Source organism: Artemia franciscana, chromosome 21, assembly GCF_032884065.1.
Source record: "Artemia franciscana chromosome 21, ASM3288406v1, whole genome shotgun sequence".
NCBI lineage: Eukaryota > Metazoa > Arthropoda > Branchiopoda > Anostraca > Artemiidae > Artemia > Artemia franciscana.
In genome coordinates, this window is record NC_088883.1 from 25,465,882 (window position 1) to 25,491,360 (window position 25,479).

At 35.0% G+C, this 25,479-nt stretch overlaps 1 protein-coding gene across 3 annotated transcripts in view; it reads right to left on the reverse strand.

Annotated features, from left to right (window-relative positions):
* Positions 1-25,479, reverse strand: part of LOC136040538 (methylmalonic aciduria type A protein, mitochondrial-like) — a 198,466-nt gene that overhangs the window by 155,646 nt on the left and 17,341 nt on the right. For all 3 annotated transcript variants that reach the window (XM_065724726.1, XM_065724724.1, XM_065724725.1), the window contains 2 exons: positions 15,703-15,952; positions 6,742-6,994 (listed from right to left, as the gene is read on the reverse strand). In XM_065724726.1, coding sequence (XP_065580798.1) covers positions 6,742-6,994; positions 15,703-15,945 — 496 coding nt within the window. In that variant the 5' untranslated portion in view covers positions 15,946-15,952. The remainder of the gene's footprint in view (positions 1-6,741; positions 6,995-15,702; positions 15,953-25,479) is intronic.

A 25,479-nucleotide genomic window follows, 5' to 3' on the forward strand; every position in this document is an offset into this window, starting at 1 on the left:
TTTTAATCTTTGCACTTTGAACTAATATACATTGTTTTATTTAAAAATGTAAATCATATAACAGAAAACGTTCATGAGTCGAGAGAAAGAACGAAACAATTTCTTTGCTTTTTTGCACTTAGTCAGGCTATCACTGAAATCGGGTAAAACTTAGAGGGCAGGACTGGCTTGTAAAACAATGGTAATTATAGTAAAACTTAGTTTCATTTTTCAATGTTTTAACCTGTGGGAGCCGGCGTCCGTCACCCCCCCCCCCCCCGAAAAAAAAACCTACAAAAAATAAGTCTCGGGAATTCTCCGCCTCGAAAAATTCCCCTACATGAGAAACTGAACAGCCAAAGAGAAAGTACAAAATAGACATCTCAAAATGTCGATCAGCCACCTATTAAAAGTTACGATTATAAGAATAAATTCCTGATTTTTGAAGAATGCAAAAAAAAGCATGATATTACCCTAAAGAGAATCAAGTTGCTATCAACTGAAATTCTGACAAGATTCTCTTGCAATTTAGAGTTGGCACCACTGCACAACAGCAACTTTGGATTGAGTGTGTGGTATGGTTGGGTATGATAAGTTCCAGCCTACTCCAAGCTGACTCTCTGTTGTCTTCCAAGAGTGTTATGATAGTGAGGGCTGGGAGGGGTTTTCCCACTGGGAGGAGTTTTCCAAATTTAAAAGCATGAAAAAACTATGTGTTGAACTTCCAGCTCCAGCTGCAGAGGAAGTAATGTCGCATGGAGGCAACAGTAAAAAGCAATGTAGTCCATGGAAGAGGAACTCTTAATATAGGCATTTATCTTAGTGCTAGATTTGTCTCAACTGATTCAAATTATTGTTCATGAAATTATATTTGAAGATGTTTAACTACGCATTAGGTACCATAAAGCAGGACCGGTGGGTCACTCTGTAAGCCAGGGGGAGGGTTGTCAGATGTCTAAGAGAGCATACTTCAATGCCCAAAGCTAATTCTCCAAGAGCCTTCAGATAAATATAGGAAAGGCTCTAGGGGGGAGGGAGTTAATCTATCATCTGCCCTCATTTAGACTAAGCCTGGATAAGGGCGCTGCGGGGATATGCCTCCCATTTTATAACACAAAACGTTTTTAAATTTATTTTAAAGCTCCATTTAACAAAACTGATTTGCCTTATAATTCTAAAAAATTACATGAAGTGATGTGCAAGTTCGCGTCAGCTATATGAAGGAGTGACGAGGGGCTAATGCCTGAAAGAGTGCATTTTTTGCCCAAATATTCTAACTCTCATTGAAAATTCGTAGATGTATGGAATGAATTTTCGGCAAGGAGGGTGAGGGGTAAAAATTGATACCTAATCCTTCTGAAAGTAAGAAGTAACATTGAAACTTAAGAAGTAACGTTAAAAATTAAGACAAACAGAAATTATTTCCTATATAAGGAGGGCTGCTCCCTCCTCAAAACCTCACTCTCTTTGCTAAGTTTGGACTTTTTACCCTGAATCTTTAAAAACGACTGCTGAAACAAGGGCCGTTAAACTAGAATAAGAAACTTTTGAAAACACAGTAGTCGATAACAGCTCATTCGGTAGCAACTGGTTGAAAAGCAGGCTATATCTTCAAAAGGACACTGGAAGTTTTGATTTCCAATTGAATGAGCCCCCTCAAAAGTTTTTTCGATCATCCTTCCTATAGAAAAACCTTATATCTTAACAATGGGCAACTTGCTTAGGTTAGAGCCCTAGCTTCAGGGACTGGAAGGGCAGTTGCCAAACCTGAAGGCATTTATATTACCTTTAGACTTTTTTGAATAAAATGGATATCTTAATAACTTTTAATTTGCGATCGAACAAGCCACCTCCGAAGTTTAAACGACCACCCCTTCTATATGAATTTTCCGCGGGGGAACTTTTTCGGGGGAATTTTCCGGGGGACCCCTAGACCTAACTTTTCGCAGATGCGGGGTAAAAGATTTGAAACCTAAAATTAACCGCTAACTACTTTTTTTGTTAGTTGAAATATGTAAAATTAATTAAGCTTCATTTTATCTACAAAAGGCTATTAGCATATTAAAAGCAAATTTAAAAAGATGAGAGAGAGATTCAAAGATGCATATTAAAAAGATTATTTTTGAAGTAACTACGATTTTGAAAGTTCTTTCGATTCTTCAGACGAAAGATTCTTTTTTAATCATTTTACGAAACTAAGGGCCCCAAAAGAATCAGATTTACTGTACGAACCTTACATGAGAAGTTGTATCATAGATAATTCATTAAAATTAAAAAACAAAATTGTAAAATGCGAATATGTCTTTCAAAAAATTAACTTGAAAAATCTATAAAAATGTATAGAAAAACGTTACATGGTGGTGACCTGTGAAATTCGCAAATAAAAATTAAATTCACAACCAATAAATTAAGTCTCATTCATCATCAAAACAGAAGGGAATTTTAAGTCAAACTCTTTAGATGAAAATGTAAGTAAAACCAAAACTAACCACATTCTAAGTAATGAGAAAAGGTCGAAAAAATTTCAAATCTAATAAGAAAAAAGGTGAAAAACTTTCAAAGCACGTTCCAACAAGTTCTTGGAAAACTGCTGATCTCAATAGAGCTTTGAAAACTGCAGAGTTTTCACCTCGGCAAATGAGAAAAGAAAATAGATAACATCAGCAAATTGTTCCAGCCTTTATAGTTCTCCAACAATAGAATAAAAAGAAAAGAGAAAATCAGAACCTAACAAATGCAGACGCTCCACAACCAGAATAAAAATCTAATGAAAACTTTAATATATTAAATATCAGCATAATTTACGAGCGAAAAAGTAGTCGGTGCCTACAAGCATAATCTTTTTGTATAAAATTTGAGATTATGGAATCCATAAAATCTGATTCTATGATTCAAATTTTCTGAATTCTGACAAATCATTGGAATCCTGAAAAACCAAGCTCACGTCTTTAAATTTTAGAGGGCAGAATATTTTTTTCGTTCATTTTTTTCTTTTTTTAAGACTACAGGAACGGTAGCAAATGTTAGTGAATATACTTTTAGGACTAGCATGTTTTTATAACTTTGCTCATTTATATTTAACGCTACTACTGATAATAAGAATATAAACTATAAAAATGTGTTTGGTATGTTACCGTGCTAAGCATAAAAGATATATTCTAATAAACAGAGACTCTGGAAAGGGAATATTCAATTTTAAAATACTTTAAAATGCCGTTCAACCTTGTTTATTCAGTTTGAATCAGTTTTAAGAAAAGCACAGCCTACACTAGCCTTTCTTAAGCAAGACCTACCCCTGCTCCTGACTACAGTTGTTAGTCAAACTTAAATTTATGAGTGGATAGAGAGCTTAGAAACATAACATTTTGGATACATCTGTTGATATATGAAATATGAAATATGAAAAAGGGGACAAAGATGATATATGAAAAAGGGGACAAAGGAGAAAGGCACTTCCTAATTCTATTGTAGGATCATGTCGAAAAAATAAAAAGAGTTATCAAAGAAATTAAACAGTGATCAATTGATACATGATTGATGAAGACTCGAGCTTCGGGGAAAAGCGAGCAAAACCAGTGGAGAGAGGCAAAACAGCCCATTAACCAGGCTTTTTTTTGCTAAAAAAAAAGGTGCAGGATGAGGAAGTTCAGGTAATAGGGTATGAGAAAGCTCAGCTACCAACAACATGTGATAAAACGTCAGTTTTAATTTCAACGGCTGCGGTTTTGTCACGTACGTTCGGTAGAAAATTGTTTTCTTTGTGGAATGTATGTCAGAGAGGCAAGTTAGATCAACTAAAGGGAATCGAATAGCCCCACCTCCTAAAATCTGATTAGCTTTTCCTAAGGAACTTTGAACCATTCAAAGGATCACAAGTTCTGAGCCACAATATTTGTCCCAAGTCCTCTGTATTAATAAAGCAAGTTTCTCTTTTGAATTTCAGCCTTTGAACAAGATATGGAGTCAAATAAACTTTGAAAAATTATGTTAGGATTGAAAGGAATCTCTTTCAATGTTTTACAGCTGATAAAAATAGCCTTTAATGGAGAATGGAGAAAATGAAGAATAGTATAAAAATGATGCAATACTACCCAAGGCTTGCATAAAAGAGATCCAACCAATGTAATTGAAAATTGAGTTAGAAAATTAACCTCATTCCAAAGATCAACATTCAATTAAACGAAAATCCCCTTAAAAAGTCCCTGGTTAAAAGCCTTAGGTAGCTAACGTTTTATAAAACTAAAAATTAGTCTTACAAAAAAAAACAAATAGATCCTTTCTTCACAATCCATCAACTTCTTTTCTTCAAGGCAAATGTTGCTTGTTGAAATGACTAAGTCTTACGCGACTTAAGTCTTGATTGCAAAGTACTGCATATTAAATACTGTTATAAGGTGTGGTTGGGAGTGTGAGAAAACAAACGACGTTTAGATACAATTTGGAGCAACTTTTATACCATCCGCCGAAATAAAGCACCTCTGCTTCGATACTTAAATGCACCTGTTGCACATTGCAAGCACTAGGCCTATCCTGGCGTTCGAGGTCTATATTCTCTTTTCAGTTTCTTCGAGGATCCAGCCAATTACGAAGCTGAAACAATGGTTTTCATCGGTTCTCATTTGAGCTGCCTTACGTGCAGCCTTAATAGGCTTTGGTTAGCCAGATACGTTCGTCACACACTCTGTGGAGTTCTTTATATACTGCCTATTTTTCATTTGTCATGGATCGTTTTTTTGGTACTGAGGGATATGATTTCCATCTGGGCTAAGCAGATATATCTAGGCCTAGCGGTCTGTTCTGAATATTGCTTACAGACGATATGTCATACGCATTTCCATCAAGTGCAAAGTTGATTTAAAGATCAATAGTGCGGTGAGTCGATGCATTATTTGAAAAGGGAAATTCCACGTGTCTTCCTTTCTTATATCCATAGTACCGACCTGGCTGAGTGGTTGGCGTGCTGGCGTGGGAATCCTGTGTCCAAGGGGCACGGGTTCAATCCCAGCTATGACCAGTTATTTAGTTTGGGACGGGGGTCAGTGGCGTGACTCTGTAAGCTCAGCCAGAGTCGACCCAGCTCTAAATGGGTACCTAGAGAAATCTGGGGAAGGTAAGCAGGAAGGGTGTGCGAAAGTATAGGATGGTTGGCCCCCAACCCCCCATTGAACTTCCTGGCTGAAGGGCCATGAAACGGAGATCAGCACCGCCGGTTTGGACCTTAAGGGTCTAGTGCCGTTTTACTACTTACTACTACTTACATCCAGAAACAACTAGGTCCAAATATTCTTTTTTTTAATATAAAGTTATACTTCTACGACTCAATTTTTTAATCAAATGTAACTGCATCCAGGCCAGGGGAAAGGGGGATGTAAAGTTACCCCCTTTAATACTCACCAGTAAACATAGGTACTTACAGGTAAACGATATTATTTGATGTATGTGGTTTTGGAGGGAGGCTACAGTGATAATGAGGTTTAAAATCTGCTCCTAATATGAAATAACAAATACCAATCACAATTTACAAGCCAACTGCATATAACCTGCAGAAAATCGTCCAGGACATAATGTCACACTTGGTATCTCGCTCAGACAAAATTACTCTATCGCCAATTCAAACCGCCAAACTCGGTATAGACTGGGGAAGGGGTGTCCCAAAGGTTCAATCAAACGAAGATCTTTTATCTATGCATCAAAAAACGGCACATCTGTTATCAGATATATCCATACCAATATAAGAGGAATAATTGCCGCTAAGTAGAAGAATTGCAGGTAAATCTTCAGAACTTGAACATACGATAGAAAAGATAAATAGACACAGTAAACTGGAAAAAAACTTACTATTCAGTTCAAATACAAAAGTGGACTGACTAAAAAAGAGGCCACAAAAATATACTGCGGCTTCCGTACGGGGTGTTTCTCTTAAACATTGTTCCATTTAGTTCAACAGGCCCAAGTCCCCGAGCCTAGGGACGCACAATGCCAGTGGGGCGCAATCAGTTACCCCTTGGTGACTTTTTCTTAGCAAAAACTGGACTGATGTGATTTACCGTTAAAGTGTCAGTTGCATTCGGCCGCCACCCTGCCTCATAGAAAAGACATTTTAAAACAACACAGGAATTCTGTGACCACTTATAAATTGTCAGATGTCTCCCAAGAATGACAGATGAAAGTTTGGTATGACCTCTCTCTTTCACTACTTTTGGCTCATCAGTTGCGATTTGTTGAGTGCTTCCAATACCCCCGAAAATCTCGCAAAAATTAAGCGGCAAAAATACTTGGGCCTAAAAGCGTCATAGCTACGAATCCGGCCCTGAGGCTCAACATTTACCATCAGGAATAACCAGCGGGCATTTCAGGTTCAGAAAAATCAAGATGGTTGTAATTAACTATATTTCTATTGTTATTTATTGTTATTGTTATTACTGTTATCTTTGTTATTGCTATTATTGTTATTATTAGTATCGTTATTTATTGTTATTATTGTTATTTATTGTTATTGGTTAATTGTTATTGGCGCAACTGTATTCGTTTGTCAATAACAAACCGGTAATCTACCCTGGTTATAATAAATTCCGGCTGAATTTCCTCAGAACTAGTCAATACATATACTATATTGGATTTGGGACAAATAGTGTGTTATGGCAGTTGTCGCTGCACATCATGGTATATTATAACACAATTTATTTCTAGTTTTTTAATGCCATCATTTCTTAACACAGACATAACACTGTCATTAATCACCCCATAGAAGGCATTACTTACCACCAGTAGTGCTAGAAGAAGGATCAACGGCTAAAACAGCAACTCTATGACCTTTCTTAGTCAATCTTTTCCCCATCTCTTCAAGAAACGTTGATTTTCCAGCTCCAGGAGACCCACTTATACCGATTCTAAAGCTTGTAGCTATTTCTCCTTTTTCCGATTCTAAGGATTTTTGGTGGTCAAGAACTAAAGATAGTAGAAGCTGTGCTTGAAGTTGTTTCCTTGGGTGAGATGATTCAACCAGTGTTATTGACTGGAAAATAAAAAAAATAAGTAATTGAAATCTTCAACAGGAATCAGAAAGAAGTGGTGGCCTCAAACTCTCGACAAACTATTTAAAAGAAACACTTAAAATGTCTAAAGTTTTTTGAGAAATTTTAAAAAAGGTTCTGATTCTAACTACAATGCCCAAATGCTTCAGGAATCGTTTTCAAAGAGTTGAGACAAAAAGGTCAAACTTTCCTCCCACGTAAAATTCTTCCGCCTGGAAATTGCCCCCGAACAATTTTATCCTCGCAGCGAATTCCAACCCCCTCCGGAAAATTTCTTGCTTGCGATTCCGCCTAAAAAATACCCCTTTGCATAATTTCATTTGAAAAAAGACATGACTTTCTGATCCTTTTAGGGTAATAGAGGAATCCCCCTGTATCGAAAATATTTCCCGGAAATACATCCTCCTCCTCCCCCCCCGCGATGGATAGTTTAACCCGCAAAAAGTTTTCCCATGGAGAATTCATCTTGGTGATAATTCCCCCACGAAGAATTTCTCCCGTAGATAATCCCCAACGAATTGAAATACATGCATTATACCTATAGGACCAACAATAGTGGGAGGGGGGAAAACAACAAAGTACAGGGACCTGCGCTAAAAGAAGGTAGGAAGAGGGCTGAGACCCTTCTTCTAGGCTATGCACTGCAATAGAAAAATTCTTGCATCCAAGATTTTTTTTTATGTATGTATTTTCAGAATTACTTGCAGTTCAACTGCATCCAAATTCCCTCTGCCCTCACTCCTAAAGCCGGGATACAGCCCTATATTATATACAAAACTGTATTGTTGTTGTTTTGTTTTTCTTTAATTAACATTATTCTAGTTGAAGAAGCTGTTAATGAGAGCCAATTACCAAAAATTTTACTAAATAATAGAGTCAGTAAACTCTTGTATATATCCTAGGGGTATATCCAGGTATTAGGGAGGAGGCTAGGATGCAGTTAAACTGGAAGCGATTCTGAATATATAATAGATAAAAGTTCCTTCAAAAAAAATAGATCCAATAGATGCAAAATGTTCTCTTAATATATATAAGTAGAAGATCTGTTCTTATCGCACTCAGTTCATAAGAAGGGATAAACAGAACTGTTGTAGTTAGTTTAGAGGAGGAGTCTTGCATGAAGATTAGCTTATCATTATATTCGCTTTTTGTTTAATTTCATCATGTATATTATATTCACAATGTGAAGTCGTCAAATCTACTTTGAGATTCAGCCGTTCACTTCTGGTATTGCCAAGTACCAGTCCTGGTACTGTACTGTATAGTGGTACATTCTGGGCAAAGCTATTGCCCAGCCACATATATTATACTTGTGCCAAAGCGTGAAAATTCAAAAATACACTCTTTGTCTTTTTTTGATTTGTCAATTACCTACTAAATTACCACCATACAAAATAGCTTAGAAATTCCGTGCTACAACCTATTAAACCGAAATTTACCAGTTGCCTGGAACAAGAAAAAACCAACTTTTAGTCAAATCTGGAGGCATTCTTGTAGATAATTATTAAACTCCATCCGATTTTAACAATACCTTCTATGAGTTAGCCTTTAAACTTGACATTATTAACCGTATTACTAATAAGCGAAATTATGAACAATAAACCTATTAATAGAAGGGCGATTAACAAAACGTCAGTATCAGTGACAGTCAAAATCGTTTCCAGCATAAAAACTGCTCGAAATGAAACTAAATTCTTCTTAATTCAAACCAAAATTTGTTTTTTTTCTCATCATTCCTATTTAGTTTTATGAGTTCTGGGGATATTGCGACTAGAATGCATAAATCTATAAATTCCTTTCAGAACTATAATTATTATGGACTTGTCCAAAACGTAATAAAACACGATGGAAGAAACCAAAGAACTTTCAAATTAATTACATTCTTGTATCCCAGAGAAATCCAGCTATCTCCAGGGGAATTGTCGAATATCATTGAACACTGGTAAAATTGTATATTAAAATTGAGAACAGGTCTGATTCTTTTGTGCTCCCTTTTTTAATTCGTAAAAAATATTGCGACTAGAATGCATAAATCTATAAATTCCTTTCAGAACTATAATTATTATGGACCTGTCCAAAACGTAATAAAACGCGATGGATGAAACCAAAGAACTTTCAAATTAATTACATTCTTGTATCCCAGAGAAATCCAGCTATCTTCAGGGGAATTGTCAAATATCATTGAACACTGGTAAAATTATATATTAAAACTAGTTTTTTTTTGTAGTTTTTACCTTTTTTTAGTTTTTTTAGTTTTTTTTTACTTATGTCCTGGTCGTCATTTATATTCCCTGTGTCCCGGTCGTCATTTGTGTCCCGGTGCTTTGTTGATGGTGATTGCAAATCGAACATTCCTTGTGTCCCGGTCGCTTTCTCTTTGAGTGTCCCGGTCGTCATTTATATTCCCTATGTCCCGGTCGTCATTTGTGTCCCGATGTCCCGGTCTGTAATTTCGTCAGTTGACAAACATGACGTCAGTCGACACACAAACATGACGTCACTCGACACACAGACAACTTATTGTTATATAGATAGATGTCCCGGTGTCCCGGTCGTCATTTGTGGCACGATGTCCCGGTCTGTAATTTCGTCAGTCGACAAACATGACGTCAGTCGACACACAAACATGACGTCACTCGACACACACACACACACACAGACAACTTATTTTTATATATATAGATTGGGAACAGGTCTTGTTCTTAGTGCTCCTTCTTTTAATTCGTAAAAAATAGCTAGGGCTTTCCTTTCCACAAAACTCTGAGAAATATCCCCCCCCCTCCTTAGAAATTAGATAGAAACACAGAAAACGGTATTAAGATTTAAATGTTTTTGCCAATTTTTCTTGTTTCAATTTTGTGTTCACAAGGTTCTTTGCTCAAAATTTTGAATCCATTTTAAAAACATGATGATATGTCGCGTGTTTGTCTTGCAAGAACAGAGAATGGAGTGATTGAATTGCTAAGCAATCGTTAAATTGAGATTCAACTTGAAAGCTTGCAAACAAACTTCACATCTACCCTGAAAAAAGTAGTTTATTTTATTCCCTAGAACAGATGTCCATTATCCATAGGTTACTAGATTAAAATACAGTGATGGTGACTGACTTAAGTACTGCACTTGATTTAATATTTACGTACTGAACTTGATTTAGTATTTACGTACTGCATTTGATGAAACTTTGTCGTCTAGGAATTATGTCAGGACTGATTTGGGTACTGCACCAGATTAGGTATGTAGGTACTGCACTTGTTGAAATTTTACTAAATTACTGCTAAAAGTAGTTTATTTTGTTCCCTAAAACAGCTTCTCATTATCCATAGGTTACTCAATTAAAATACAGTGATAGTGACACGGGAAGGATGTAATGTGTTAAACAATTAAATTTTTACTTCATAAAACTTTGTCGCCTAGGAATAATGTGGGGACTTTTTTAGGTACTGCACTTGATTTAAGTTCTGTTCTTAAGTTCTGTAAGTTGAGTTCTGCTCTTGTATTTAAGTTCTGAACTTGATTTAGTATTTATTACTGCACTTGATGAAACTTTTTCGTCTAGGAATCATGTTAGGACTGATTTAGGTACTGCACTAGATTAGGTACTTAAGTACTGCACTTGATGAAATTTTACCGACTAAGAATTATGTTGGGACTGATTTAGGAACTGAACTTGATTTAATATTTAGGTACTCCGGTTGATGAAACTTTTTCGTCTAGGAATGATGCTGGGACTGATTTAGATACAGCACTTGATTTAGTATTTAGGTACGGCAATTGATGAAACTTTGTCGTCTAGGAATCATACTGGGACTGATTTAGGTACTGCACTTGATTTACTATTTAGGTACTGCACTTGATGAAACTTTGTACTCTAGGAATCATGCTGGGACTGATTTAGGTACTACACTGGATTTAGTATTTAGGTACTTCACCTGATGAAACTTTGTCGCCTAGGAACCATATAGGGACTGATTTAGGTAGAGCACTTGATTTACGGCACTTAGTGAAACTGTATAGTCTAGGAATCATGTTGTGACTGATTTAGGTGCTACACTTGATTTAGTATTTAAGTTCTAAACTTGATTTAGTATTTACGGACTGCACTTGATGAAACTTTGTCGTCTAGGAATCATGTTAGGACTGATTTAGGTACTGCACTAGATTAGTTGCTTAAGTACTGCACTTGATGAGATTTTGCCGACTAAGAATTATATTGGGACTGATTTAGGAACTGAACTTGATTTAATATTTGGGTACTCCGGTTGATGAAACTTTTTCGTCTAGGAATGATGCTGGGACTGATTTAGATACAGCACTTGATTTAGTATTTAGGTACGGCAATTGATGAAACTTTGTCGTCTAGGAATCATACTGGGACTGATTTAGGTACTACACTGGATTTAGTATTTAGGTACTTCACCTGATGAAACTTTGTCGTCTAGGAACCATATAGGGACTGATTTAGGTAGAGTACTTGATTTAGTATTTAGCTACGGCACTTAGTGAAACTGTATAGTCTAGGAATCATGTTGGGACTGATTTAGGTACTACCCTTGATTTAGTATTTAAGTTCTGAACTTGATTTAGTATTTACGTACTGCACTTGATGAAACTTTGTCGTCTAGGAATCATGTTAGGACTGATTTAGGTACTGCAGTTAATTAGGTGCTTAAGTACTGCACTTTATTAGATTTTGCCGACTAAGAATTATATAGGGACTGATTTAGGAACTGAACTTGATTTAATATTTAGGTACTCTAGTTGATGAAACTTTTTCGTCTAGGAATGATGCTGGGACTGATTTAGATACAGCACTTGATTTAGTATTTAGGTGCGGCAAATGATGAAACTTTGGCCTCTAGGAATCATACTAGGACTGATTTAGGTACTGCACTTGATTTACTATTTAGGTACTGCACTTGATGAAACTTTGTAGTCTAGGAATCATGCTGGGACTGATTTAGGTACTACACTGGATTTAGTATTTAGGTACTTCACCTGATGAAACTTTATCGTCTAGGAACCATATAAGGACTGATTTAGGTAGAGCACTTGATTTAGTATTTAGCTACGGCACTTAGTGAAACTGTAGAGTCTAGGAATCATGTTGGGACTGATTTCAATTCAATTCAATTCAATTTATTCAAATAAAACTACAATATAACACCAATAATAATAAAGATCCTGGAAGCGAACTTGTTGAGGACCATAACCACAAAAAATTGAAAATGAAGAAGAGAGAAAAAAAAAAAAAAAAGAAAAGAGAAAACATGAGTAACTAAAGCAAATTGAATAAGAATTTAGAGAGTTATAATATCAAAATTTTAGTACATTGCTATACAGCGTGCGAAAACTTGTGGATAGCTCGACACTGGAGGGTATTATATTCCATTGAAGTATAGATTTATAAATGGGGGATCGCTGGGCGGAACTAGAGACAAACTTGGGGACAATGAAGGAACGGTTGGATGAACGGAGACAGAGGCCTTCAGAATTATTAATATTAAAATAAGATAATAATTGAGGAGGAAGATTTTTATGGTAAGCGGAGTATGCAAGGTATAGATTTAATTTTTTGATGATTTGTTCAAAAGGGATAATACCAAAATCGGAGTACAAGTCCTGGGTGGGATATAGTCGGGGCAGCCGAAAAACTGCTTTGATGGCACGGTTTTGGGCAGATTTTAATTTATTGGTAACTGAAGGAAAAGTGTTGCCCCAAACAGATCCACAGTATGAGATATATGGGTAAATAAAAGAGTAATAAAGGGTGACAAGGATATCGGGAGGAAGAAAATAATTCGCACGATTAATCATACTTACCTGTCGCAAAATTATGGCTCTGATGTAGGACACGTGTGTTGCAAATGATAGGGAGGAGTCTATGTGAACACCAAGAAACTTGGCAACTTCGACCTGTGGGAGGAGATTGGTAGAATATTTTAGGCCAAGTGCTTGCTGAGGTTCATTTTTTTTGTAAGGGGTTCGAAATAATACAACCTGACTTTTCTTGATGTTAATGGTCATGTAGTTAACTAGACACCACTCCTCTACTCTATTCAGAAGGGTTTGAGTAGAGGCGACAACGGATGGTAAATTAGGACCGGTGATGAAAAAGTTGCTATCGTCAGCGAAAAGTACTGGGTGCACTGATGGACCCAGGTCCGTAACCAAATCATTAATATAAAGGAGAAAAAGTATTGGACCAAGAACAGAGCCTTGTGGGACGCCCCTTCGGACAGGTAGGGGATGTGAAGTCAACCCGCCCAGACTCACACTCTGTACTCTACCAGAGAGATAAGAGCCAAACCATGAGAAAGGAACTCCACGAATCCCTAAGTTGTTGAGTTTACTTAATAGAACACTGTGATCAACCATATCAAAGGCCTTAGAAAAGTCCAGAAATAAGCCCAATACAATATTTTTAAGGTCAAGTTGGGAACGTATAAACTGTGTGGCGTCTATTAGTGCATGAGCAGTTGAAAATTTGGAACGGAAGCCATATTGATGAGGAGAAATCAACGAATCTGAAGAATGAATCCCAAATAAAAAGGGAGAAAGACGTCGGAATATAATTCTCTCGAGCACTTTAGATATAACTGGGAGAAGTGAGATTGGACGATAATTACTTATCTCAGACGGATCGCCTTTTTTATGAATCGGGATAACAATTGCTGATTTAAATATTTCTGGGAAGACTCCATTGGTCATAGACAGGTTTGCTATGTGCACAATGGGTTCACAAACATAGGAAGATACGGTCCTAAGAAGCTTATTACTTATGCCAAAGAAGTCAGGTGTACTACTATTAGAGAGACAATTGATAACTTGAAGCACCTCTTTACGATCAGTTGGAGAGAAAAACATAGATCCAGGATTCTTGCTAGGTTGAACTGACTGGGAGAAGGAACAGGAGTTAGCATTTGGAATATTAGTGAAATAATTATTAAAAGCATCCGGTACTGAACTTGGGTCAATTAATCTGCCACTGATGTCCTTAAGGTTAAGAGGTAAAGATCTTGAACTTCTTTTTTTTTAAAGAATTTCATTTATTGTTGACCAAATTTTTTGCAAGTTCCCTTTGCAATGAGAGATTTTCGAATAATAATAATTTTTTTTTGCTTCCCGGACAAGTTTGGTATATAAATTTTTGGTAAATTTAGGTACTACAATTGATTTAGTATTTAGGTACTGCACTTGATGAAGCTTTGTCATCTAGAATCAAGCTGGGACTGATTTAGGTACTGAAATTGATTTAGTATTTAGGTACTTCACTTGATGAAAATGTGTCGTCTAGGAATCATGTTGGGACTATTTAGGCACTGCACTGGATTTAGTATTTAGGGAATGCACTTGATGAAACTTTGTCGTCTAGGAATCATGTTGGGACCAATTTAGGTACTGCTGTTCATCTAGTGTTTAGGTACTGCGCTTGATACTGTACTGATTTAGTATTTAGGTACTGGAAGGAAGAATTAGCGACAGTAAAGAAAAGGATTTAAAAAAAATAAGGCCACAGGTGCTGATATTATGGTTAATGAGTTTCTTAAATATGATGGCTCTGAGGTTAGAAATGAAATTGTTATAAAATGAAAGAAATTTGAAGAATTTAGAAATGAGGCCAAGGAAGAAATGTAATCAAAATAGTGGGTTTTAATTAACGATTTGAATTAATCTTTGTATAATAGTACGAGTTGGGTGCAGGGGAATTGTCGAAGTTTGATATTTAGCTTACAATTTGTTTTTATTAGGGTAACTTCAGTAGTACCTCAGCGACAAAAAAGTATGTGTTGATTTGCATTACCAGTATTGGTTGTGCAGTTAGTTCAGGCGAATGACGAGTATCAAGGGCGTTTTCATTTTTGCTGGCACGCCCCTAGGACAACTTGTTTTGCATGTTCATGGGCAGACCAAAAGCTTGAGTTGAAAAGAGATTAATTGCCAGGTATACATGTTGTATATACAATTGTATGTATATGTTGTGTATGCATACTGTTTTGTTGTAATTTACTAATGAACGAAACAAAACTACAGCACCATTTATGACAAGATTTTATTTGTATCTTGATAAGTTCTGGTGATGACGGGAGAAGGGGTGTACTGGGACGAATCTTTCATACCTACATACTTTAAAACAACAAAAAAAGTCCCCCTCTCCTTCACAAAAAAGCGTATAAAAAATAGTCCAACCGAAAAGATCAAATTAAAAAAAAGATGAAACTATTCAAAGGTGAATTTACAACAAATGACATAATTAAAGTTATTATTTAAAACAAAAGAAGGTATTTGACCCCGATCGTACCTTTTCGTACCGATCGTACAACATTTATGATAAGATTTTACATCCTCTTCGTCCCATAGTATACCCACACCAGTACATTCCACGTCTGAATCATCGGTAAAGGACAAATGAACGAAACAAAACTAAAGCACCATTTATGATAAGATTTTACTAATATCAAGATTTGGCTAGCACTAATCTGAGCCTACCAGAATTTTTTATAGAATTTTCCAGCCAAACACAAAATCAGAAGGACTGATGTATTCACTTCGTTAATCTTTCTTACAAACTTATGGCTGTTTTATTATTTTATCTTATCACTCTATTTTTAGTATAAAATATCATTCTATAGTTTATAAACTATTCAGCAAATTTTTATAAATTATCAACAGATTACTTCCGTATCATTACCTGGGAAAGCGAATGACGTATTTGCTTCGTCAATCCATCGTACAAATTTCTAACAAATGATATTTCACTTTCATCCAGAGTTTGCAATAGATCCACATCTGCAGTCTTCACAGATGACACAGTTATAATATTTTCTTTACTTTTATGTCTCTGCTTCAGCCCAACACTCCGACTTAACACAGAAAAGGACCTATCGAGTCGGAAAAAAGACTGCACGATACCTCTTTGCAGGAGCTGCACCATTACAAGCCTATAAAATAAGTGACATTTAATACGTCCAGGTCTGGTGCAAAAATGCTTCACAGTATGCAGATTAGAGAGTGAAAAAGAAAGACAAATGCGGTCCAGGAAGAGTGGAGAAATTGAAAAACATGAATATATTTATATTTTTTTTTTTTTTCGTTTTACTATTATTAAAGGACAACGGTTTTATGACAATGAAGGTTAAAGAGACATTAAATATACCCAAATTTGAAACAAATAGTTCTAAAACGAATGTCAAAGTCTAACGTTAAGGGAGCTGTATCACTCCCACAAATAGGATGATTTCTGTTTGTGATCAGAAATGAAATAAAAAAAAGGGTTTTTCAACTGAAAATAAGGAGAAATATCAAAACTTAAAACAAACATAAATTATTCTGTACATGAGGGGTGCTGCCAATCCCTGAACCCCCACCGTTTAAGCTGAAGTTCAACTTCTTGTCCCAATTCTTGGAGAACAACTCCTGAAATTCAAGGCCGGTTTAATTGGAATAAGATGTTTTTAAAGTACTAAAAAATTCTAGCGAAACTGGCGAAGGATTGAGGAGGGGGCATTCCTACTCATATACGAATCTGTTCATTTAAAGTTTTAATGTTCATCTATACTTTCAGATGAAAAATCTTATTCTTTAAATTTAATTTCCATTAAAACAAAATAAGCTATCTCAAACAGCAGATACATCAAGGTACAAAAATATGTGTTTAAATCTAAGTCGATCTGTTCTTTTTCATATGAGCTAGATACGTATCCTGCGTTTCAAAACATTGCTAAGCGTCGCTGATTTGTGCTAACGGATTTTTGACTTTTCAATTTCAATATTTCTTTCTTTTTATTTAATTTTTATCCACTCCCTTTTTGGTTTTTATGTGAGAGCTGCACTCTTAATTTTTATTTACTATTTTTACTTTGTTTAGTTTCAATCATCAACTTTTTTTAATTATTTGCTTTTTTATGTACTTCTGGCCTGGTACCTCTTATTCAGGCTGGTTTCATGTTCATTTTTTGTTTTATTTGCTTTCTTTTTCCCTCCTTCGAACTCGTAGCTTTTTTTCTGTAATATCCTTTTTACACTGGAGACATAAAATCTACGTCGAAATACTTGCAATTTTTTATTTTAATTAAACAGCTTAAAATTTTCATCGGTTTCTCTCACTTCATTTTTTCTTGAATATCCTCTTTTAATGAAACTGTCATTTGTATTATAAAGCTATTTCAGTTTGTGTTTATAAAGTTAAACTAATAATCATAAATTTTATGCTACATTGACTTTTAGTAACTTTTATACTAAAACGAGTGACTGGAGCCTTGAGCATCTATTGTGCAATAGGGTAGGAGAGGCAGATAAGCAAAAATTAGCCTTGGGCGACGGGTTTTCGCCAATACTAGTAAACATCAATGCTATCTACTATCATACAGATGGCATTAAAATTGGTAAATACCTTTTTTCTGAGAATTTAAGGATATGGAAGGTTAATTAAAAAATATGAAGACATATATTTACTTCGGAAAAAAGGTGGATTATTTCGAACAAAAGATTTAGAGGGGACAGACATGAGACCAAAGCCCACCCTTCTTGAGTACCAAATTGTTGCAGGTTATAAATTAACAGTACTATTCAAAATAAACGATCTTCCACTCTTAAAGTAAAAAATAATAAAAATCCTCCAGAAAACACTGCTGGCGCATAGGACATCGAGTCGATATTTCAGCTGTTTTTTTTTACGGGGACAAAGAGCAAGTCCATAACCCAACCTTGGCGTTGCGGGGATCAATCCCCGCAACGCCAATCGGGCCCCTAGTTGCTAAGCAAAGCATCAATCTGCTGTGGTACCATAGGAACTTCCGCTCTTTGCATAAAGTAAATATGCATATGACAACGAATAGAAATAAAAGAGAAAAAAAAACACACCAAGAAGTAAAAATCCATGGCAACAAGGACAAGGAATGTCTGGTAAGATATAATAATTTTGTCTAAAAACGATCTACCTGCATGATTGGCTAATGTCTGTAACTCATAACTCTGAAAACAACTATTCGACAATGTTTAACGGGTACATGAAGCCATCGAAAGAAGCAAGTATTACGAAAGATATATTATAAGGAGAGAATCGGATAAAGAAAAACAATTAATACATTAGATTCTCAACTCAATGGTTTTTGAAAATACGACAATCTGTTCGGCTACAAATGCGTGACTAATTGTCAGAGAAATTGTCTAATTGTCTGACTAAAATTGTCAGTTTGACATTAACTTTGGAGCTCATTTCTCATCATCATCTCATCAATCTGCTGTGATACCATAGGAACTTCCGCTCTTCGCATAAAGTAAATATGCATATGACAACGAATAGAAATAAAAGAGAAAAAAAAACACACCAAGAAGTAAAAATCCATGGCAACAAGGACAAGGAATATCTGGTAAGATATAATAATTTTGTTTAAAAACGATCTACCTGCATGATTGGCTAATGTCTGTAACTCATAACTCTGAAAACAACTATTCGACAATGTTTAACGGGTACATGAAGCCATCGAAAGAAGCAAGTATTACGAAAGATATATTATAAGGAGAGAATCGGATAAAGAAAAACAATTAATACATTAGATTCTCAACTCAATGGTTTTTGAAAATACGACAATCTGTTCGGCTACAAATGCGTGACTAATTGTCAGTGAAATTGTCTAATTGTTTGACTAAAATTGTCAGTTTGACATTAACTTTGGAGCTCATTTCTCATCAACAATTGGTTCAAAATACCAAATAAAGCTAATTTAAAAGACAAATACACACAAATAAAAGTTTTGTACATAGCCTTGGGCTACAACTGGCCCCATTAGGCCGGGTGGATGCTTGGGTGCATTTCCGAGAGTATCAAATATTTCATTTGGAAAGAAGGTGGAATGCATAATCTAAAGATATGTCTTTTTTTTCCTATCTGATTTCTGCTCTATAATATACTCTTACCTAAGTATTTTTCATCATACAGACATCATATTTCCAACCCTAACAAAGGAGTATACGCTACGGATCCTCTTTCGTCTGTCGTCGGACAAGTCTGATGCTAGTTACGTATTTTCGAAGGTTCACTTGGAATCAATAGCAATTCCATTTTCAAACGACCACATTTTGCCCTTTAGGTAGCCTTTTTAAATTTACAACATAAGATGAGATATACGAAAAAAAAAGATATTTCGGCAGACATCCATCAATTCGCCGTCAGCACCAAAAAAATGTAGAAAAAGAAAAATGGAATAGGATGAAATGGAATGGAAAAAAAGGAACGAAATGGAATGCTCAAGAAATAAAACCACTTGATAAAGAATCATTATGCATAGTCAGTGCAGTTTTAGGCCCTATTTAGAACTTTCAGGTCTGGACAAGGAAGACTGTCATTTGAGGTAACGAATATAGAAATTAAAAGGAGTTTTCCTTAATAAGCTTTTTTATTTCAGGGTGATAACCAGAACCTTAAATTTCACATACAGTACGAAAGAACTAAACACTATGATGGTTGCTTTCCACAGATACTGCTAGATTTGACATCTTTTGAGCGTATCTATGGTACTGAAAGGATATCACGTCTCATGGTAATGAGAGAAGAAAGAATGGCCCACGTCCCACAACAGTCAAGAATTTAAAAATAAACCTTCAACAAAGAAATAAAGATTTGAATAAAAATTGAACTTTAGAGCTTTCATTTCTTCTACAAACAAAAATAGTGTTTCGGTGGAAAACAGTTTGAATTTCCCCTTTTCCAGACAATACTTAACTTGATGCAGTGTGGAAAATAAAGCAGATTCTTTTCCAAGGGACTCGGCCAGCATTATTTGTAATTTCAGGACCTGTTCAAGAATCGTCAAAGGAGTCGTTAAATAGCTTCCGTGAAGAGTTTTTTTTCGTGACTCAGAGCAACAACACAACTTAAATACCAATATACAGTTATGAAAACTCGTATCTTGCCCATGAGGCGCTTTTGGTACAGACCTTTGAACTTGGCGCCTCCTCCAAGTCCACGCTCCGACGCGTAGATCGTACTACAACACCATAGCCGGGAACGCAATTGTGCTTTGTTGCATACACGGCTTAGATACCAATATTGGTATCTAAGCTATGCTGCCAGTTTCCTGTCTCCAGACACCAGCATCGCTACCGCGCACTGTGTCCCAAAAATAAATCGAGTTTTCATAACTGTACTGGCATCTAAGCTGAAAATAATTGTGTCTTAGCAACAGACACAATTATTAAACTATCAGGTATGTGCAATATTATCGTAATCATTGAAGCCCTTTCTCAAAATTCTATATTTTCGGTTTTATTGTAATTACAGCTGGCACTAAATCTAAAAAGATGATGTGTCAGTAGCTTTGAAGAAATGGATATAGGGCACAGTTTTATATCTCTAGCCTTTCGGTCATTTAACTTTTGAACATGCCCTTGACTTATGCAAAAGTTTGGCAAGCATTGGACAGTCACATGCGTAGGGGAGACTGAAACTTACTAATAAGTCACGTTCATTCTTACGGGACGATTTGAGGTAGCTTCCTCGGAAAATTTCCATACCAATGCCGGTTATGCCTCTCTGTCAGTTCTAGATATTTGGATCATATGCTGCCTGTCAGAGTTGTCAATTCCTATCTTACAAGGTTTTACCCGTTATCGAAGTTTTTCATCTGTCCCTTCGATCCAGACCTTGGGCAAACTCCAAATGAGAATATTCTAAATTCTCATTTAAATTTCTCAGGTTAAATTCATCAGAAGCACCGCACTTGCATTTTCTCAAGTGGAATAGACTTTACTAAAACGTCAGTTGCCTGGAATCTCTTCTTATTCATGGGCTAATTAAGATCTCCATCCCATATGGAGGAAATAGGAACGACAAATCTCCTTATAGTAACTTTTGGTCAAAACTAACATGTTTTTCAGTATCTCTTTAGGTTCTCACAATACATAAAGTAGTTAAATTGGTTTTAAGCTTTAGAAACAATAGGGCGAAGGAGCTTCATATTCATCACAAATCAGCAAAGTCTTTCCTTCTCCTCTTTATGAGAAAGATATATATTTTTACAACAATAAATATACAGCTTCTATAACAAATAGTCTTTTTTGACTAATTTATCAAAAAAAAAACTTTTGTGGATATACATTATAGTACAGCATCACTTAGACTTTAAAGTTAAATTTCTCAATGGAAAAATATGCATCAAAACTGGTTTACTTAACTGGTCATTCTTCTTATTCAGTGAAGGTTAATCACGTCCTGACAAGTATATACAGATTAAGTACTCACAAGATTATGCAAGTGAGGTTTAGGGTGTATGCAAATGAGGTTTATGGTATATGCAAAAGATGCGAGCACGGGGCGTATTAGGGCCATACTACTAACCTCTTGTTTTTAATTTTTTCAAACGGCTTATCAAACTACAGCCACTGAGGACACAGACCATTGCTGATGTGGTGTCTTATGGTAACGATGCCAATTTACATTAACAATTATTTAAACAAGTCACTTCAGTAAGCCATTTTCAAAAAATATTTAACTCCCTTTTTCGATGGAAAGCTTTAACCAAGATGATAGCTTCTTTTATTAGATGCAAATTCTTGTCACAACAACAAATTTAAGACTGTTGTTTAGAATGTGATTCATTTAGTAATAACTGGTAAAAATTGATCAGCTGGTAGCCGTATTCAATGCTGCTCGATAGAGTGGCAAACTTAAGTTGAAAAGTATCTATTTGGCAAAATACCGCCATGGCGGACTCCCTCACATAGCAAAAATCCACCAGATTTTGAGTCAACTTATCCCGACTTGATGTATCATAAGTTCTTTGCATTTCATTTCAGGATCTAGTGGTCAAACTTAGACAGGGTTGCACATTACTTCTTCGAAAATTTTCCTTTATTCTAAGTTAAAATGTATAAATCTTCTTTTTAAAAATCGGGATCAAAATTTATTTTGTCTTTTTAAGAGCCCTAATGAGAATCATAAGTAAGAACCCTAAGGGGGAGTCATATTATATCTAAAGGAATAGTTATTAGACCTTTCAACTATGATGAACAAAATGGACATCTGAAAATGTTGATCGGACGACTTTGGGGAAAGGGCGGTAAGGGGGCCTAATTGCCCTCCAATCTTTTTTTTCACTTAATAAGAGCACTAGGACTTAACGGGTTGGCCTCATCAGGCTTTTTGCTGCGCTGTTATGAGTAGTGTGCTGTAACTCGTAACTCATTCGAGTCTTCTTAAACATCCTACATAAGAATATTCTAATGTTACAGAAGGATCTAACAATCCATCGTTGTAACAAAGAAGCAGACTAAAACAACCGGTTTCGCCTTCTTCAAATAGATTTAGAAACCTTTGCAATTGGCATGGAAGAAAAACGGTTAGAAACTGGTAAAACACAAGCTTTCTGTAGCCAATAATCCTATTATAAGAATCCTATATTTTTGCCTAATTGATGCACACCTCCAATATTGCTCAGCTATATTTTTCTAATAATATTTTATTAGTATTATATTTATATATAATATATTAACATATTTTTCTAAAAATATATTAATATATTTTTCTAATAATACTTCTAAGAATCCTATGTTTTTGCCTAATTGATGCACACCTCCAATAGTGCTCAGCTATATTTTTGCTGACTTTTAAATCACATATTAAACCACTACAAACCCTGCAAAACAAAGCTATTCGAATTCTAGATAAGTTTTTACAACACCCGAGGAGTACAGAAATCCACTCTGAAACACGTACTTCTTACCTGTTTCTAGACATAATGACTCTTACACAGAAATCTCATTTGTTATTATCTAGTTGTTTTTTTTAAGATTCAACATGTACATAATTTCTTTTTTGACCAGAATTTACTGTCCGAACATCAAAATTCACTGATAACTAGATGTGTTAACCCGTACAAACTACCTCTGGTGAAAAATGAAAGATCCCATTTCAACCTCCGGTATATGATCCCATAAATAGCCAACAAATATTCATTAAATAAATTTGTTAAGTTACCAAAAGGATCTTTCAAGAGACGATTAAAAAGTTATATAATGGAATCTGCTTGCAAGAACGGTTGGTAAGATTTTTTTATTTTATATTCGCCTCACTCCACTTACTCCACCTGAAATACTCTCATTAAAGATACTGTTTTTGTTTTTTTTTGTTTTTTTTTTTTTATTGATGAAATAGTGGTTCATTTTTTGTTTGTTCTGTACCAATGAGGATTGTTAAATTTTGTTTATATGTCTTGCCCAGAAGTCGAGCTTGTCTCTCCATTTGGGCAAGTTGAAGATTTTGACGAATATGAATTTTTGAATAAATGAATCTGAATAATAAATTATTATATCGATTACTCTAATTAACGAAACTTTTGTCAAGATTATAATCATTTGTATTTCCTGACGAAGGATCTCAGTTTCTCCTCAAAAGTCTTGCAAATTATAAACTTCCTTAAGATTTTTTAATACTTTTGATGAGTGAAATGCAAACACTATGCGGAGAAATTCGAAAATCCTAAAAACTGAAGATTGTGCTTTTAGTCACGGACTCAAATGAAAGTTCTAAAGAACCTGAAGCAAAATAAAAATTAAACACGAAAAATACATAGACTTAATCTTTCCAGATATTTAATGTGTGTATAATGATTTAAAATTTAACTGTACTGAGTAAAAATACTATTCAACCTTCATATTATTCGCAATTAATTTAAAAAAAAAATACTTACCGAAAAAGAAGTTTTTCAAAGAAAAGTAAAGGCCATATTAAACTTCAGCTCAGCAGATACATATACCAGTTAAAATTCAAAGTAGAAAAGACAAGAAATTACTCTTAAAGAATAAACGAAAGCCAAAACGAACAGAAACTGAATAAACAATCATAGCAAAAAAAACACACAACAAGTACTAATATAAATGAATAGATTATAAATAAATTATTATTAAAGAATAAATGAAGCCGAAAACGAACAGAAATTAAATAAACAATCATAGCAAACAAACATACAATACTACTACTACTAATTAACATCTCGCCGCAGCACTAAGCCGCCTTTGGCCTGCACAGCTACGCACGCTCCTGCTCCGCCCCAATCTATTCAAAGCTTCCCTCTTTAAACCCTCCCAATAAGTTACTATTTCCTTTAAATCTTTCTTTATGACATCCTCCCACCCCAGACGAGGATTCATAAAAAGAAGGAGAGAAATAAGCTGAACGACGACCAGCTTTCCGTTTATCCCTAGACGGTTGTCCGAAAAGGACAATCTTTGGCAATACAATAGGTACTTATATAAGTAAATAAATAAATCTTAAGACGAGTGAAACTTTAATTGAGCATTTGTTCATATTACAATATTGAAAATAAACATAAAAATTAGAGTAGAATTGAATTTTTGAAGTGAGGAGCTTCCAGCAATTAATATTCATACATCATATTCATACAATATTATTAATATTAAATTCATAATATTCATACAGCATACATCATATATTTAGCTAATTTTATTAGTTCTTTCCAAGACTGTTCATGACAAATATAGTTTCACTGCAAACGAGAGTTTGGATATTGCCACATTCCTTAGCTGTAAAAGTATAAAGCCAATCCGTCATAGGCGCTTCACTGAAAACGAATTATATTACAAATATTTCCTTTTCCGGTTATTACCGCATTGAAAATGAAAATAAAAATTACAGCAAAATAAAATCTTGAACTGAAAATCTTTCAAACATTGATATCATTATATATCGAATATTCATTTTGATTCTGTTTGTACTTTCCGAAATTGTTCAAGACACATGTAGTTTTCAGTAAAGCGCCAATGACGTAGTAGGTTTAAAACTTTTATAGTGAGAGAAGGAGACAAAACCTAAACTCTTGTTTGCAGTGATTTTTGTTCGTTTCAAGCTTGATTTGCATATTCAATTTAAGTTTCACTGGTTTTAACATTTATTTATTCATTTATAATAGTACCTATTGTATGTTTATTTTCAATGAATGTTTATTTGATATCTGCTCGGTTTGGGTTTAATTTATTCTTTAATTGTAATTGCTTTTAATTTATTCATATACGTATATTAGTAGTTGTCGTATGTTTTTTTGCTATGATTGTTTGTTCGATTTCTGTTCGTTTTGGGTTTCATTTATTCTTTAACAGTAATTTCTGGCTTGAATTTTAACAGGTATTTGTATCTGATGATTTGAAGTTTAATATGGCCTTTACTTTTCTTCGAAAAATTATTTTTTAGAAAAATTTTTAAATTAATTTTTCTTCCTTTTTTTTTAGTGCAAAAGGCTTCAAGTTTTTAGAAAATGCCTCATTTCAAAATCATTTTTTTTTTCGACATCAAACTTCCATCCAAGTATCAAAACTAATATCAATGTACCAAAGTAAAGAAAGCATCTAAGTAAACAAGGTATCAAGATAAACAAGGTATCAAAGTAAGAATAAGCAAGTTCCGTAGCTCAGAGACATTTCCCCGGGTCCGGGGGTGGGGTCAAACCCGGAAACA